At 41.4% G+C, this 17,693-nt stretch overlaps 1 protein-coding gene across 1 annotated transcript in view; it reads right to left on the bottom strand.

The window, feature by feature from the left end:
• Window positions 1-17,693, bottom strand: part of LOC126438161 (uncharacterized) — a 38,522-nt gene that overhangs the window by 7,750 nt on the left and 13,079 nt on the right. The window contains exons 3-5 of the mRNA XM_050090538.1: window positions 4,802-4,860; window positions 3,817-3,852; window positions 3,571-3,679 (exon numbers count right to left, since the gene is read on the bottom strand). Of these exons, the coding sequence (XP_049946495.1) occupies window positions 3,571-3,679; window positions 3,817-3,852; window positions 4,802-4,860 (204 nt within the window). The remainder of the gene's footprint in view (window positions 1-3,570; window positions 3,680-3,816; window positions 3,853-4,801; window positions 4,861-17,693) is intronic.

The raw sequence follows: 17,693 nt of genomic DNA, 5'->3' as shown, positions 1-17,693 counted from the left end.
AGTGTAGTGCCCGTCCGCACAGGACGAGAGTTAATGCTACTTGTCTTCGATCTTCCCATACCCTACCTTGGCCACCAAGGTCGATGGATCTCTTCCACAATGAGAGTGTTTGAAGCACCGTCTCGTGATTTTGACAATCTAACTCGCAAATTGGACAGAACTTGCCACGATATCCCTGGGAAAGACATCAAATAACTGTGTCAATCAATGGCAAGCCGAATAACTGCTGCATAAGGATCAGAGGTGGACCAGCACCTTATTGAATTGCTCAATTAATGAATCTCTTTCTCTTGAATAAATTATGAATCTTTTTTTTGAAATTATACTCATTTTTTTGTGTGTATATGTAAATCACATCTATCCATCTCCGTCCCAAACAGATACTTCCTTTGTGTCCCCCCCTGGTAGCTGAGTGATGTCGGCACGGTAACTCAGCGTGTTCGGTCAGAGGGTTAGCTACCCTCTGTAATAAAAAAACTGAGCTAATGGATCAACAACGAACTGAAATGGGTGTCTATCGACGTCCGCCCCGAGCAGATACAACGAACAAAAGCGAACAAAATGAGATTAAAAAAAAAAAAAAAGTGGTCAGCGCGACAGACTGTCAATCCAAAGGGCCCGGGTTCGATTCCCGGTTGGGTCGGAGATTTTCTCCGCTCAGGGACTGGGTGTTGTGTTGTCCTAATCATCATCATTTCATCCCCATCGACGCGCAAGTCGCCGAAGTGGCGTCAGATCGAAAGAAATGCACCAGGCGAACAGTCTATCCGACGGGAGGCCCTCGTCACACGACATTTCATTCCACTTCCTTTGTGGTTTGTCTTTTTCTGTTTCTTTTAGAGTTTATGTCAGATTTTTCGAGTTTCGACATGCGCTAAAACACAATTACCAGAACTTGATGATGGCCATACGGCCGAAATTGCAATAACGGGTTGTACAAATTAATCATTCTACTGCCATAAGGCTACCACGATGTCATTTACAAAACTTTACATTGCGAACTCCAGCTACGAGAAGTTAAGCCAAGTGTTAGGCTGCGCTGGGAAATGTTCCGAAGGTGTAGGATCAGTAAGGGTAACGTTGTATTAGTTCATCACAAGAGTTAGATTTCCTAAAACATGTCACTACCGGCACAGTACACAAGGCAATTATGGGCATCTCTTCCGAGGCCGTAGGAAATGATGGAGTGAGCATTGGCATGATTAAGAACGTCGTAAACACTATTACTCCAGTTATCACAGACATCATCAACCTGTCTCTTGTCAGTAGTACATATCCTACTGAGTGGAAGCAAAGTTTAATTCAATCCATATCCAAGACTGACAACCCTAAGTCGCCAGGTGACTACAGGCCGATCAGCATACTTCCTGCAATATCTAAAGCCCTAGAATACATCGTCCATGAACAGCTGACGGATTACCTCAAAACTCATAACATCCACGACAAATATCAGTCAGGCTTTCGAAAGCACCATAGTACAGCAACTGCATTAATCAAAGTAACTGATGACATTAAACATGCTATGGACAGGCGTGAAGCTACCATCCTAACACTGCTTGACTTTAGCAAGGCTTTTGATACAGTTGACTTTGATATATTACTAATTAAAATGAAGCAGCTGAATTTCTCAAACAGCGCAATACACTGGTTCGACAGCTACCTCAAAAACAGAAGTCAACAAGTCATTTGTGGGTCGGAAAAGTCATCATGGAAAAACGTGCGCTCTGGAGTTCTCCAAGGCTCCGTCCTTGGTCCATTACTCTTCTCACTGTACGTTAATGATATTTCTTCAGTGATTCACTCCTGCAACTACCATCTATATGCCGACGACATCCAACTGTACATAAGTACAAGCCCCAAGAACATTGCTGACGCAGTAGCGAGTATGAACGCAGATCTTTGCTCTGTTTCTCGATGGGCACAGAACCTAGGTCTGAAACTAAACCCCAAGAAATCCCAGGTCATACTTATATCTCATCCAAAGTTAATCAGTCGGTACTTTCGCGAAACAGTCCCTCAAATACTCCTCAATGGTACCCAACTACCATACCAAAAAACAGTAAAAGACCTTGGAATAATCTTGGATGAACACCTAAACTGGGAAGAACAAACAGTCACAGCTTGCCGGAAATCGCTCTCCTCCCTACATACAATTCAAAAATTTAGAAAAATATTTCCAACCCATGTTAAACAAAAATTAGTCCAAACACTAGTCTTGCCTAATCTTTACTACTGTGATGTAGTTCAACACGGCACAAATAGTGAAAATTCGAGATGCCTCGAGCTAGTGATGAATGCTTACGTTAGATACGTATGCAATATACTTTTGTATGATCATATCAGTCCTTCATACTCCCAGCTAGGTTGGATACGCCCACATACGGCACGCGATCTCCACACGATGTGCTTACTTCATCGATTTCTTAGCCACTGGTGCCCCCAATACTTATCTTCTCACATTAAACACCTATCATCATTCCACAACCGCAATACCAGATCGGATACGTCTAGCATATTGGCTGTACCTTTACATAACACAAAATCTTTCTCCGTGTCATTCTCCATCTCAGCCATACGACTATGGAACGCGCTCCCCTGTGATCTGCGTCTTATCTAGAACCACTCAACATTCAAGAGGGAACTCAAGACTTACATATTAGGGACGGTATAGCCACCATTGTTGTGCTCCTCTCATCTTTTTCTTTCTCCTCTCCATCATAGCTTCGAATTTTACCATTCTATTTCTCTTCCTCTAACCGATCTACCTCTTCTATATCTCTTTTACTCCATTCTATCGTCTTATGTCTCTGCTTGATGAGAATAACTCACAAGCTGCAAGAATATAACGAGAAAATTCCCAACTAGCAATAGGACTGACAATCATAAAAGAAAAATATGTTTACTTACATATACATCGTCATTATTATTATTATTATTATTATTATTATTATTATTCTTTATTGTTATAATTATTTTTTGATTGTTATAATTATCATTGTACTACTTTTATAATCTCTATTTTTTTCTTTAACATTAATACTGTATAACATGTTATATGTCCTTAATGTTCTGTAGAAACTGAAATTTGTTGAATCTGAGTATGCCTGGTTAGGTGTAAGAGAGGGCCTGAAGGCCCTAATCTTGCCAGGTAAAATAAATGCATAAATAAATAAATAAAACAGTGGAAAATATGTAACATATTTGAATGCGTTATACGGATGGATAATATAGTGTAGTGAAGGACGAGATGGCGACGAAAATCAGAAAGAAAAGAATCCAGCGAGAAAAAAGGTAACAGAATCCCACAGAAGTGTATCATAAAGTCTTGTCCTCGAACTTGGCATTGAAAGAAAACGACAAAGACAAAAGCGAAACGATAATGGTGAAAAAGAGACAGACGCATGACTGTCTTCCTACGCTATACCTCTGGGTGATATGAGAACAAAATTTTGTAAAATGATTCATTCTACTCTACGCACTTGATAGTTTTTGGTAAACCATTAGGCCAGTTTTACGTAGTTTTTCCTGAAGTAATTATGTACACCAAGATGCCGACAGCAGTTTACTTACCTGTCGCAGAACATTTATAAACGAGAAAATCGATGCTTAATTGGTCGAGGTGAGAATCGGACAAATTGTGCTTCATGTTTGCTATGAGGAAGCCGCCTTCGTCATCCATCTAGAAAAAGGTAGATTTTGTTGTTTCAAGAGAAAAAATGCCGTTCACACTATTCAAGAACATTAATTTAAACTAAAGCAAAATGAATTTGTTGGAACTGAAGCAATAGAAAACTATTCCGTGCAGGCTATACTTACCCACTCGTACTTGTTGAGAAGACAGAACACAAAACACTGAAAATGAAAGTAGAAATTAGGATCATATTTCTCAAAATACGAATATGATTATTTAAACTATATAATAACATCAGCATATTGTAGCACGTAACATTTTTAATTTTTTAGTAGTGAGTAATGGAGGATTACGCTTGTGCCTGACATCTCATCGTTACCAAAGTTGTCAAAGACCGAACACAACATCAACTTGGACAGGAAGCCTGCCGTGATAAAAGATGGAAGAATTATTGAGAGTCGTCTTTAATGAAAACCTAAATATAAATTAGGGTTGAGTGTACTACACCGTGCCATCTAGATCGGTTGGATTTTTATTGCCAACACAATTAGTTACGGTATATAATACAGCAGACTATCTCATCTTGACCACTGCCATCATTATCATCACCATTAGCGGGAGGACCCATGTAGCATTCACTGCAGTATGGAAATCAGGTGCAGAGGTGTCCATGTACGTCATACGTTTCCACGTTTCTGTTTGTTCTACTCTTAGTCCGGCATCCAGCTTTTTAGTTTTATTCGTTATAATTTTGATGTAACATAACTGCGACTACAATGGTTTCCAACCGACCGTGACTACTTTTGTGCAGTTATTAGGATGAGTCGCGTCTGAGTTAAACAATGACATACTGATTTGAACATTGTATTGTGCTTAGTGGCTGCAGAAACGACACGTTGTCTTGTCATTGCTCTCGGTTATCTCGGTGTGTTAGCGTTCGGGGTAGTTTTTATTTTACTTTGTCAAAAGTATCGGTTGAATCTTCGTCGTTAGTGGCGTAATACAGGTTTACGTGTGCAGTGTGGAGCTGTAACGACGTAGCTGTGTAATACAACGGAGGAATGAAACAACAGCTTCACTGTACCTTACGAGTAACAGACTGCAAGTATTATAGTGTATTTTGTTGCAACAAACAATTTGAGAAGGATAACAAAATAAGCGTTTACTCACCTTGAAACCAATGTTTTCTGGATCTATCTTTTTATTGATCAGTGCCCTATTCATGTCCACTGCAAAAAAAGAAGTAAAAATAATATTAGTAGCTTTTATTATTAAGCTGCATTTCTTGGGTAGCTACCAAAGTTCAGTGGGCAGCTAGAACGTTCTCCAGGGTTATAACAGGAATCACAGAACCCAATATAAACATAAAAATGGCGTTCATGATTTGTGATTTTCTGTTTAAAGAAATATGGATAAGATAAAATGAGAAGACTGTAATGGATACAACTACGCTTCTTATTGATGAGGTCTGGCAAGAGTATTCATGTAGTAACGGTATCTAATCTAACGTAAAAATCCCCGTCATGATCCGTAAATTTCTTATTTGAAGAATTTGAATAAGAAGATATGAAAAGAATGTGACGAATGTATCCGTGGATACAGTTGAGGAGGACTGGTAATGGGACTGGTAACCGTCTTCACAATGCAGCCTATCGGATGGTACTTAATTTTTTTCAGTGTGACATTACCTAGAATAGTTTCTAGGAATAGCGTCAACCCCAATAGCTAACATTATCAACGGGTTTGAAAGTTGTCTGTCAGGTATGCCAGCTTTCAGTTTCTCATTTTTTCCGCACCTGCTAACTCGCGAGCATTTTCGATAAGATAATCTTGCCCACTAATCGATGTCTGCGGTGAACACAGTCTTAGCTCAGGCAAGGCAGGGAGTCTAAACGACGCTGTTCGCCGAACGGTGTATGCTATTTTGACGGAGAGATTGGCTGGCGGTTGTACTCGGGTTTGTATGTGAAAGCTTGCAATGAGGTTTGTTTCATGCATTCTATGGTTAAGAGCTACGAGTTATAAAGCAACCCACTGGAAAACCCGTATTGGTGCTGTATGTTAGTGGAAACTTACAAGTGATACTATTCATCATCTTTCGTATTGTGGGGCATGCAGTACAGATTCATTCGCCAGAATTTGTCTTCCTTATATTATGCATTTAGATTGTATGCGAGCTACACAAATCACTTCGTCACTCATTGCGTTTTTGTCCCTTTCATGATTTTTTATTTTTTTAAACGTCTAGTGCCGTAGGACCAAATTGAGAAGCAAATCCGCCAGGCTATGCGACGTGTCAGTACATGAAATTACAACGTAAAAGTATAACAGATAAAAATAAAATCTTTATGAACTTAAAAAAAGACAGGCTATAAGTTTAAGTAAACGCAGTCAATATTGTAACACAGGAATCAGCTTAATTTTTCAAGGAACTCCTCGACAGAATAGAGGGAGTGACACATGAGGAAACTCTTCTGTTTCGATTTGAAAGCGCGTAGATTACTGCTAAGATCTTTTATTCTTCCGATAGCTTATTGAACATTGATGCAGCATTGTCTTGCACATCTTTGCGCACAAGAGTCAAGGAAGTGCGATCCAAATGCAGATTGGTTTTCTACCTAGAATTAACTGAGTGAAAGCTGCCAATTCTTGGGAACAAGCTCATATTGTTAACAAGAAATGATAGTAAGGAACATAAATATTGAGAAGCCAACGTCAGAATACCCAGAATAATGAACAGGGGTCGACAACAAGTTCGCGAACTTACGCAACTTATTGCCCGAACCGACCATTTCTGAGACAAAAATATCTTTTGAAAATGAGAAGAGTTAGCCCAAAACATAGTATCATACGCCATAAGTCAATGAAAATAAGCCTTGTCTATCCGATGTATGGTCTAAGGACCGCGCGGGATTAGCCTAGCGGTCTAAGGCGCCGCAGTCATGGACTGTGCGGCTGGTCCCGGCGGAGGTTCGAGTCCTCCCTCGGGCATGGGTGTGTGTGTTTGTTCTTAGGATAATTTAGGTTAAGTAGTGTGTAAGCTTAGGGACTGATGACCTTAGCATTTAAGTCCCATAAGATTTCACACACATTTTTTTATGGTCTAAGGTGGAGTGTCTCACACATTGTTATTATGTACTTCAGGGTGAGAAAACAGTCAGTAGAACAAGCTTCGCAGCTATATTCAGATTCAACAATGTTGTTGTTGTTGTGGTCTTCAGTCCTGACACTGGTTTGATGCAGCTCTCCGTGCTACTCTATCCTGTGCAAGCTTCTTCATCTCCCAGTACCTACTGCAACCTACATCCTTCTGAATCTGCTTAGTGTAATCATCTCTTGGTCTCCCTTTACGATTTTTACCATCCACGCTGCCATCCAATACTTAATTGGCGATCCCTTGACACCTCAGAACATGTCCTACCAACCGATCCCTTCTTCTTGTCAAGTTGTGCCACAGACTCCTCTTCTCCCCAATCCTATTCAATACCTCCTCATTAGTTATGTGATCTACCCATCTAATCTTCAGCATTCTTCTGTAGCACCACATTTCGAAAGCTTCTATTCTCTTCTTGCCCAAACTATTTATCGTCCATGATTCAACAATATCCATTCTCAATGCATGACTCAATATCGTGCAATGAAGACCGGCTGCACGTAACTACTTTTCATTGTGTATAAGAACGTGTCCGAGCAACAACAGTACTACGTTCAGGTGTTTGGTGTAGTCCCTGTACAGTACCCAGGGTGGTGTTTTACAATGCCCAGGATGGTGTTTCAAAATTTGGTAGCAAACACCCACATATGATGGCAGACAGGGTGCAGAGAGTAATGCTTTAGGAATCGGGGGCTAATAAGGGGGGGGGGGGGGAGAGGGGGGAGGAGGTTTGGGGAAATGGAATATCGCTTAACAAAAGGATAGTTGGAGTCCTCCACCGATAAATTGGTTAAATTTGATGTTGCTTAAGTTTTGGTAACTGTTTCGGAGTTCAGGGTAAAAACGTATATTAATAAATAATAAGATGCCCATTTTAAGTTAAATGATATTTATTGGTTTGGATAGTAAGTTATTTGCCGCTATTATTCTTTTGTTAAAATGTGTTTGAAATACATTGCAACCTGTATACCTACATAATTATAAAAAAAGATTGAATCTGTTGGAGTAATATATTCGCTGATTTATGAAGTCATTTTATCCAGTGCAATATGATACTCCACTAGGGGGGGGGGGCTATAGCCCCCATCCCCCCGCCCCCCTCTTTGCCACCGCCCCTGTTAGGAACTGAATAACATGCAAGGAATCTTTTTGGAACTTCCAAAATCTTTAAACACTAAGTAAAACTTTTATATTTTCAGAATAGTTTTTCATTAACTTGTAGTATTATTCCTAGACTACTCAATCAATTGAAGTTCCTAGGTGGACACAAGAACTAGACTTAACCTCATTTGGCTTTTTGTCATGCGAAATCGTGAACAACGCTTTTTACACTCAGCTCCACGAGCTATAATCGTCATATACAGGTTGTTAAAAAATAGTCGATTACTTTGAGAGGTGGTAGCACTCATCGAAACAAGAAAAATAAGTCCAATAATACTGGGTCCGGAAACGCATACTTCGGAGATAAACGTGTGTTGATAGGAAGAGCTGCACGACGCTTGGTTACGGATATTACTCGAAGCACAGATGTTGCATTGGCGCTCCGTCAAATGTGTCGGCAGGCTGTTATGTCGTCTTATTCACAGTACTCTACCTGCCATTAGGCGGTCTGCAGTCAGTTGTATTGTTCGAGTCATGTTGTATGTTATGTTTGTTTTCTTCGTGTTTGTGTGCTTTCTTGTACAGTACGTCAACCCTATGTACGTATCATGTTTTACCTTCTTCCAAACGCGGATTCACTTTTGTGTTTACTAAGTACTGTGCTGTATGTACGTACAAATGGTGTAGTACATTTACGTTTTCTCCCTTCCACTACTCGACAAGTGAAATGGTGGATACCATATTCTGCTATGGTTTAGCAAATAGGCATAGCTTGCGAGCCTGTGCCCTTTACGCCGAAAAATATCCACAGCGCAGAGCGCCCTCTTATAGGCTGTTAGGCAGACTTTTCCAGCGTCTGAGGGATACAGGTATCCTTGCACCTCCGTAGACTGACAGTAGAAAGCATCGCACAGCCCGCACGCCTGACATAAGGGAGCGTGTGCTACGTTCGGTGAAAGAAACCCATGGGACCTGTGTGCGACGATTAGCAGCAACATAAGGCTTGTGTCTCTCTCTTGTCTGGGGTGGGTGGATACTTCATGAACAATTGTTGCACTCGTATCACCTACAGCGGGTTCAGGCCCTAAGGCGGTTCTGTGGATGGCTGCTAAAGAAGTGTGCCACAGATCCATAGTTCACATCCAAGACTTTATTTTACCGATGAGGGAGAGTTCGCAAGAGATGCTATTTTGAATTTCCGTAACCAGCATGTATGGGCAGATGTAAATCCCCAAACAATTCAGGAAAGAAGGCATCAACTACGATTCTCAATTAACGTATGGGCAGGCGTACTTGGCGTAGCAGGGCCATAGATGCTACCACAAAGGTTAACTGGGGCGCATTATCTGGGCTGTCCCATTAATGCAGAGCCTACCTTGCTGGAGGTTGTGCCATCGCAGTAACGAATAGTAATGTGGCTCATGCATGTTGGTGCACCAGCACACTCTCGTCATAATGTGCGAGAACATCTGACGCAGATATTTCAGGACCGTTGGATAGGTCGGGAGGGTGGGAGGGAGGCTCACACCTAGGCGTGCTCTTTCCCCAGGTTCCCCAGACTTTAATCCCTTATATGTATGGTTATGGGGACACTTGAAGGTATTGATCTACGCCACGCCAATAAACGATGTGCGGGCACTACACGGTCGCGTCTTCAATGCGTGCCAGCATGTACAGCAACAACTGCGTTTACTTAGAACGGTGCGTCACTCTTTACGCGGAGGGCAGAGTGCTGCATTCTCATGAATGGACGCCACGTTTAACACCCTCTGTGAACACGTGTTCATCGCAGAAAGTATGAATTTCCCGTACATGTTCATTGGTCTTATCTCAGAAAGTACGCATTTTCTGACACATGTGGTTCAAATTGCTCTGATCACTATGCGACTTAACTTCTGAGGTCATCAGTCGCCTAGAACTTAGAACTGCTTAAACCTAAGTAACCTAAGCACATCACACACATCCATACACGAGGCAGGATTCGAACCTGCGACAGTAGCGGTCACGCGGTTCCAGACTGAAGCGCCTAGAAGCGCACGGCCACACCGGCCGGCCCTGACACATGTTTATTGGACTTAGTTTTCTTATTTTGATGAGTGCTACCACCTCTCAAAGTATTCGACACATTTTCTGAACACCCTGTATGTGTGTCTTCCTCCATATTTTCTAATGTCATCCGCCCTGACTGCCTTACATCACCGCGTCGGTTTTCTTGTCACTTGCAATACAGAAAAGAATTCCTGTGGTGCATATACCATCTACTTGGCTAATTGTCCCAAAGACTTCAAATTCGTCCTCATTGCAGTTTTAATTCCGACTTTTATTCCAGTCTATTCCCTGATCCATTTCATTATTTGCCACTCCTATTAGTTGGAAACATACACCTCTCCGTGCTCTCTGAGCAACCATTTGCACTTGAAAGGTTTTCTCATTAAAACATAATGCCACACTGCCGTCAGTCGAAAACTCTCTTGCACACTGAGTGTACACTTTCCAAAAAATGGTTCAAATGGCTCTGAGCACTATGGGACTTACCATCTGAGGTCATCAGTCCCCTAGAACTTAAAAATACTTAAACTAGCCTAAGGACGTCACACACATCCATGACCGTGGCAGGATTCGAACTTGCGACCGTAGCAATCCCGCGGTTCCGGACTGAAGCGCCGAGAACCGCTCATCCACCGCGGCCGGCGTACACATTCCATTCCAGAAGTATTACCAATTTACTTCTGAAAACTATTCAGTTTACCAAAAGCACTTCGGGTCTTTTTACTCCTTTCTTTATTTTGCTGCCCATGCAGCCGTTACTTTCAGTTGCTCCAAATACAAAAATTCATTTCCAGGTCTATGACCTAGGTCTTAATTTGGGCTATTTTCTTTTTGCTGTGTTGATTATACATTTTGTTCTGCTGTCAATGGTTTTTATGGCCACTTTCAAATGGTTCAAATGGCTCTAAGGACATCACACACATCCAAGCCCAAGGCAGGATTCGAACCTGCGACCGGAGCGGTTGCGCGGTCCCAGACTGAAGCGTCTAGAACTACTCGGCCACATCAGCCGGCACTCATATTAAGTTACATTCTCTGATTAGTTTTCTTTGAAATAAAAAAGAAACAATATCAGCAGAATAACGTACTGGATTCACAGGAATTGATTACTTTATTGGATAAAGGATGTGATAGCTTTCTGTGGGGATGTTGACAACAGTTTTGGTATTCTGGAACGTCCTTGCACAATTGTGCTTATTTTGAAGTGTTTGTGGGTTAAGTTGACGATACCTCCTAAAGCTCCCGCAGACAGTTCAAATGGTTCAAATGGCTCTGAGCACTATGGGACTTAACATCAGTGGTCATCAGTCCCCTAGAACTTAGAACTACTTAAACCTAACTAACCTAAGGACATCACACACATCCGTGCCCGAGGCAGGATTCGAACCTGCGACCGTAGCAGTCGCGCGGTTCCGGACTGAGCGCCTAGAACCGCTAGACCACCGCGGCCGGCGCAGACAGTTACCGTGCGGTAGTAGCTATTGAAGTTGTGGAGATACGAGCGTCTGAAGTAGCCGTTATCACAGGATCCTTCTATCTCTTTCGCATCAATGTAGTTTTCAAGTCAAAAGCATTCGAAATTGTTCTATAATGTTCACGTAATTTTACGAATATTGTAGAATATTTTTCAATGATACAGAATGCAGGAGTAGGTTTAATAATGAATAAAAAAATTGGAGTCCGGGTAAGCTACTACAAACAGCATAGTGAACGTATTATTGTGACCAAGATAGATATGAAGCCCACGCCTACTACAGCAGTACAAGTTTATATGCCAATTAGCTCTGCAGATGATGAACACATTGATGAAATGTATGATGAGATAAAAGAAATTATTCAGGTAGTGAAGGGAGACGAAAATTTAATAGTCATGGGTGACTGGAATTCGAGAGTAGGAAAAGGGAGAGAAGGAAACGCAGTAGCTGAATATGGATTGGGGGTAAGAAATGAAGGAGGAAGCCGTCTGGTAGAATTTTGCACAGAGCATAAATTAATCATAGCTAACACTTGGTTCAAGAATCATAAAAGAAGGTTGTATACATGGAAGAACCCTGGAGATACTAAAAGGTATCAGATTATATAATGGTAAGACAGAGATTTAGGAACCAGGTTTTAAACTGTAAGACATTTCCAGGGGCAGATGTGGACTCGGACCACAATCTATTGGTTATGAACTGTAGATTAAAACTGAAGAAACTGCAAAAAGGTGCTAATTTAAGGAGATGGGACCTTGATAAACTGACTAAACGAGAGGTTGTAGAGAGTTTCAGGGAGAGGATAAGGGAACAATTGACAGGAATGGGGGAAAGAAATACAGTAGAAGAAGAATGGGTAGCTCTGAGGGATGAAGCAGTGAAAGCAGAAAAGGTCAAGTAGGTAAAAAGACGAGGGCTGGTATAAATCCTTGTGTAACAGAAAAAAATATTGAATTTAATTGATGAAAGGAGAAAATATAAAAATGCAGTCAATGAAGCAGGCAAAAAGGAATACAAACGTCTCAAAAATAAGATCGACAGGGAAGTGCCAAACTGCTAAGCAGAGTGGCTAGAGACCTTTGGAGAAAAGAGAACCACTTGTATGAATATCAAGAGCTCAGATGGAAACCCAGTTCTAAGCAAAGAAGAATAAATAAACTCTTCATTATTATATCATTGATTTATGTTTGTTGTTTTGATCCATAAGTTGGAAGGAGTATATAGAGGGTCTATACAAGGGCGATGTACTTGAGGACAATATTATGGAAATGGAAGAGGATGTAGATGAAGATGAAATGGGAGATACGATACTGCGTGAAGAGTTTGACAGAGCGCTGAAAGACCTGAGTCAAAACAAGGCCCCGGGAGTAGACACCATTCCATTAGAACTACTGACGGCCTTGGGAGAGCCAGTCATTACAAATCTCTACCATCTGGTGAGCAAGATGTATGAGACAGGCGAAATACCCTCAGACTTCAAGAAGAATAAAATAATTCCAATCCCAAAGAAAGCAGGTGTTGACAGATGTGAAAATTATCGAACTATCAGTTTAATAAGTCACAGCTGCAAAATACTAATGCGAATTCTTTACAGACGAATGGAAAAACTGGTAGAAGCCGACCTCGGGGAAGATCAGTTTGGATTCCGTAGAAATGTTGGAACACGTGAGGCAATACTGACCTTACGCCTTATCTTAGAAGAAAGATTAAGGAAAGGCAAACCTACGTTTCTAGCATTTGTAGAGTTAGAGAAAGCTTTTGACAATGTTGACTGGAATACTCTCTTTCAAATTCTGAAGGTGGCAGGGGTAAAATACAGGGAGCGAAAGGCTATTTCCAATTTGTACAGAAACCAGATGGCAGTTATAAGAGTCGAGGGACATGAAAGGGAAGCAGTGGTTGGGAAGGGAGTGAGACAAGGTTGTAGCCTCTCCCCTACGTTATTCAATCTGTATACTCAGCAAGCGGTAAAGCTAAACAAAAGAAAAATTCGGAGTAGGTATAAAAAACCAAAGAGAAGAAATAAAAACTTTGAGGTTCGCCGATGACATTGTCATTCTGTCAGAGACAGCAAAGGACTTGGAAGAGTTGAACAGAATGGACAGTGTCTTGAAAGGAGGATAAGAGAGGAACATCAACAAAAGCAAAACGAGGATAATGGAATGTAGTGGAATTAAGTGGTGTGATGCTGAGGGAATTAGATCAGGAAATGAGACGCCTAAAGTAGTAAATGAGTTTTGCTATTTAGGGAGCGAAATGACTGATGATGGTTGAAGTAGAGAGGATATAAAATGTAGACTGGCAATGGCAAGGAAAGCGTTTCTGAAGAAGAGAAATTAGTTAACATAGAGTATAGATTTAAGTGTCAGGGAGTCGTTTCTGAAAGTATTTGTATGGAGTGTAGCCATGTATGGAAGTGAAACATGGACGATAAATAGTTTGGACAGGAAGAGAATAGAAGCTTTCGAAATGTGGTGCTACAGAAGAATGCTGAAGATTCGATGGGTAGATCACGTAACTAATGAGGAGGTATTGAATAGAATAGGGGAGAAGACGAGTTTGTGGCACATCTTGACTAGAAGAAGGGACCGGTTGGTAAGGCATGTTCTGAGGAATCAAGGGATCACCAATTTAATACTAGAGGGCAGCGTGGAGGGTAAAAAATCGTAGAGGGAGACCAAGAGATGAATACACTAAGCAGATTCAGAAGGATGTAGGTTGCAGTAGGTTCTGGGAGATGAAGAAGCTTGCACAGGATAGAGTAGCATGGAGAACTGCATCAAACCAGTGTCAGGACTGAAGACCACAACAACAACAACAACAACAATAGAATATTGTCATACTTTCTACATGAAACAGCACATATCGTGTTGACCCACACTGCGGTAATGTCGTCTTAACCGAAGAGCTGTGCAATATGGTAAAGATAGAGGAACAACTCATCGAAAAAGTGCATACGTTTACTGAGAGAAACTACGTTAACAAAGAACAGTAGCGCACAATTTCAGCCGTTCCAGTCGGATATCCGGGTTGGGACTACCAAGGGGGAGGAGACCACAAGGTCGGTGAGTGGGCTGCCAGAAGTTCGAACGTATTAGGAAAGCTAGAAAATATGAAAAGGGAAATGCTAAGCCTCAATCTAGATATAGCGGGCTCAGCGATATGAAAAGGAAAGAAGCTAATGATGGGGGTCAGAAGAATATAGAGTAATATCAAAAGCAACAGAAAATGACACCAAAGCTTGGACAGAGTCAGTTACAGACAGGAATGCAGTCTCTCGCCAATACTGTTCATTCTCTACATAAAAGAAGCAATTATGGAAATAAAGATAATAATCTAATAGTCTAGGGGAATTAGAATGCGGTTGCACGGGAAGGAGTAGAAGAAAGGGTTACCGGAGAATATGGGCTTGGTATTAAGAATGACAGGGACAAAGAGTAACTGAGTTCTGCAACAAATTTCAGCTACTAATAGCGAATGATTTGTTCAAGAATCAAATGTGCAGGAAGTATACTTGGAAAAGGCAGGAAGATGTGGGAAGATTCCAGTTACATTACATCATGATCAGGTAGAGAAAACGCCCAGTGACTCACCTCACAATTAGGTAATGATGAAGAGTAAGTTGAAATTTAAGAAAATCGTCAGAAAGAACCAATGTGGAGGGAAGTGAGATGCTGAAGTAATGAATGATAATTTGAAGTTCGCTAGAGATGTGGATACTGCTGTAAGGAATACCACAGTAGATACTTCAGTTGAAGAGAAGCGAACAACGTCACAGACGTTGGATAGACAAACATTGCTACAAGGAAGGTAACTGCAGAGAAATCTCGTAGAAGTACTTATTAATCAGCGAAATAACGAAGTACAAAAACGTTCAGAGAAAGACAGGAATGCAGAAGTATAAATCACTTAGAAATGAAATAAATAGGAACCGCAGGTAAGCCAAGATGAAATGGCTGTAGGATAAGCGAGAAGAAATCGAAAAAGAAATGATCATCGGAAGGACAGATTCAGCATATACAAAAGTCAAAACATTATTCTGGAAAATGAAAATCAAGGGGGCAACATTAAAAGTACAGTAAGAACGCCACTATTAAACGCAAAAGAGGGATATGATAATTGTAAAGAGTAGAAGAAAGACCTGTTTAAGGGTTGGGACTTGTCTCATGACGTGACACAAGAAGAAGTGAGGGTTAACATAGAAAAGACAGGAGATCCAGATTAGTATCAGAATTTACAAAAGATATGGAAGATTAACTTCAAATAAGACGGTTATGCTGATAACGTTCTATCGGAATCTCTAAAATCACTAGGGCTAGTGGCAACCAAAGGAAGAGTTGAGCTGGTTGTAGAATTTATTCCATCAGACTTTCAGGACATATTAGTCACAAAATTGCGAAGGTAGCAAGAGCAGATAAGAACGAGAACTATGGCACAATCTGCTTAACGGCTCATGCATCCAAGTTTCTGACAAGAATATGATACAGAAGAATGGATAAAAAAAATTGAGTTTGTGTTAGACGATCAGTTTGGCTTTATCAAAGGTAAAGGCACCAGAAAGGCAGTCCTGACGTTGAGCTTGATAACGGAGGCAAAACTGCAGCGAAATAAAATCGCTTTTACAGCATTTGCCGATCAGGAAAAACGTTCGACGTTATTAAATGGTGCAAGATATTCGAAAGTCTGACCGAAGTAGGAGTAATATGTGTAAAAGGGCAAAGAGGAGTTAATAAGTTTTGAAGACCAAGAACGAAGCGTTTCGATTAAAAAGGGGCTAACACGGCAGTGCAGTCTTTTGTCCCTATTGCTCAATCTACATACAGAAGAAGCAATGATGTTATCCTCAGTGAAGGTGAAAAACAATTATAGATTTTGTTGAATGGAATGAAGTCTGAGTGCAGAATATGGGCTGAGAGTAAATCGGAGGAAGACGAAAGTAGTGAGAAGTATGTGAAATGAGAATAGCGAAAAGCTTATCAGTACTGATCACGAAAGAATTCTGATACCTCGGAAACAACCCATGACGAACGAAGCAAGGATGACAGTGACAAAGCAGGTTAGCACAGGCCAATTCCGGTCGAGGCAAGCCTGCTGATAGCAAATACAGGCCTTAAATTGGGGAACATATTTCTGAGAACGTAGGTTTGAAGCACAGCATTACATGGTAGAGAATCATGAACATCAGGAAAAATGGCTCTGAGTACTATGGGACTTCACTTCTGAGGTCACCAGTCCCCTAAAACTTAGAATTGCTTAAACCTAACTAACCTAAGGACATCACACACATCCGTGCCCGACGTAGGATTCGAACCTGCTATCGTAGCGGGCGCACGGTTCCAGACTGTAGCGCCTAGCACCGCTCGGCCACCGGGCGGCCGGCGAATAGTAGGAAAACCGGAACAGAATAGAATCGTAGCGTTTAGGATATGGTGCTACAGAAAAAAAGGTGAAAATAAGTGGGTTGAGAAGATAAAGAATGAGGAGGTTGTGTGCAGAATCGGCGAAGAAAGGAACTTATGAAAAACACTGAAAAGAAGGGACGGGATATACGACACGTGTTAAGACATCTGAGAATAACTCTCATGGTACTTGAGGAAGCTGTAAAGGTTAAAAACTGCACAGGAAGAGAGATTGGAGTAAACTTCCAAAAAATGCTGATCTGAACTGAAGAGGTTAGCACAGGAGGTGGTCTGCACCAAAATAGACAAAAGACCAAAAAAAGAATAAAACCCCCACTATCTCACCTCGGAATCCTTCTCTGATCACTATGTACTGCAGCTGCAATCTTTCCGTACCTCCATTCCTTTTGCAGGTATACCTCCACCTCTCGTAATTAAAAAAAGGTGTATTTACTATTACTAGCTGAAATTTATCGCACAATTCAGTTCGAGTCTCGGTCGGGCACACAGTTTTAATCTGCCAGGAAGTATCATATCAGCGCACACTCCGCTGCAGAGTGTAAATCTCATTCTGGAAACGTCCCCCAGGCTGTGGCTAAGCCATGTCTCTGCAATATCCTTTCTTTCAGGAGTGCTAATTCTGCAAGGTTCGCAGGAGAGCTTCTGTAAAGATTGGAAGGTAGGAGACGAGATACTGGCAGAAGTGAAGCTGTGGGGACCAGGCGTGAGTCGTGCTTCGGTAGCTCAGGTGGTAGAGCCGCGAAAGGCAAAGGTCCCGAGTTCGAGTCTCGGTCGGGCACACAGTTTTAATCTGCCAGGAAGTTTCATATCAGCGCACACTCCGCTGCAGAGTGAAAATCTCATTCTGGAATTCAATTACCCTT

The sequence above is a fragment of the Schistocerca serialis genome, unplaced genomic scaffold (assembly GCF_023864345.2).
Source record: "Schistocerca serialis cubense isolate TAMUIC-IGC-003099 unplaced genomic scaffold, iqSchSeri2.2 HiC_scaffold_1261, whole genome shotgun sequence".
In the NCBI taxonomy this organism is placed as follows: Eukaryota; Metazoa; Arthropoda; class Insecta; order Orthoptera; family Acrididae; genus Schistocerca; species Schistocerca serialis.
The sequence above is the reverse complement of the archived record's forward strand: the minus strand, read 5'-3'. Positions and strand labels throughout refer to the sequence as shown.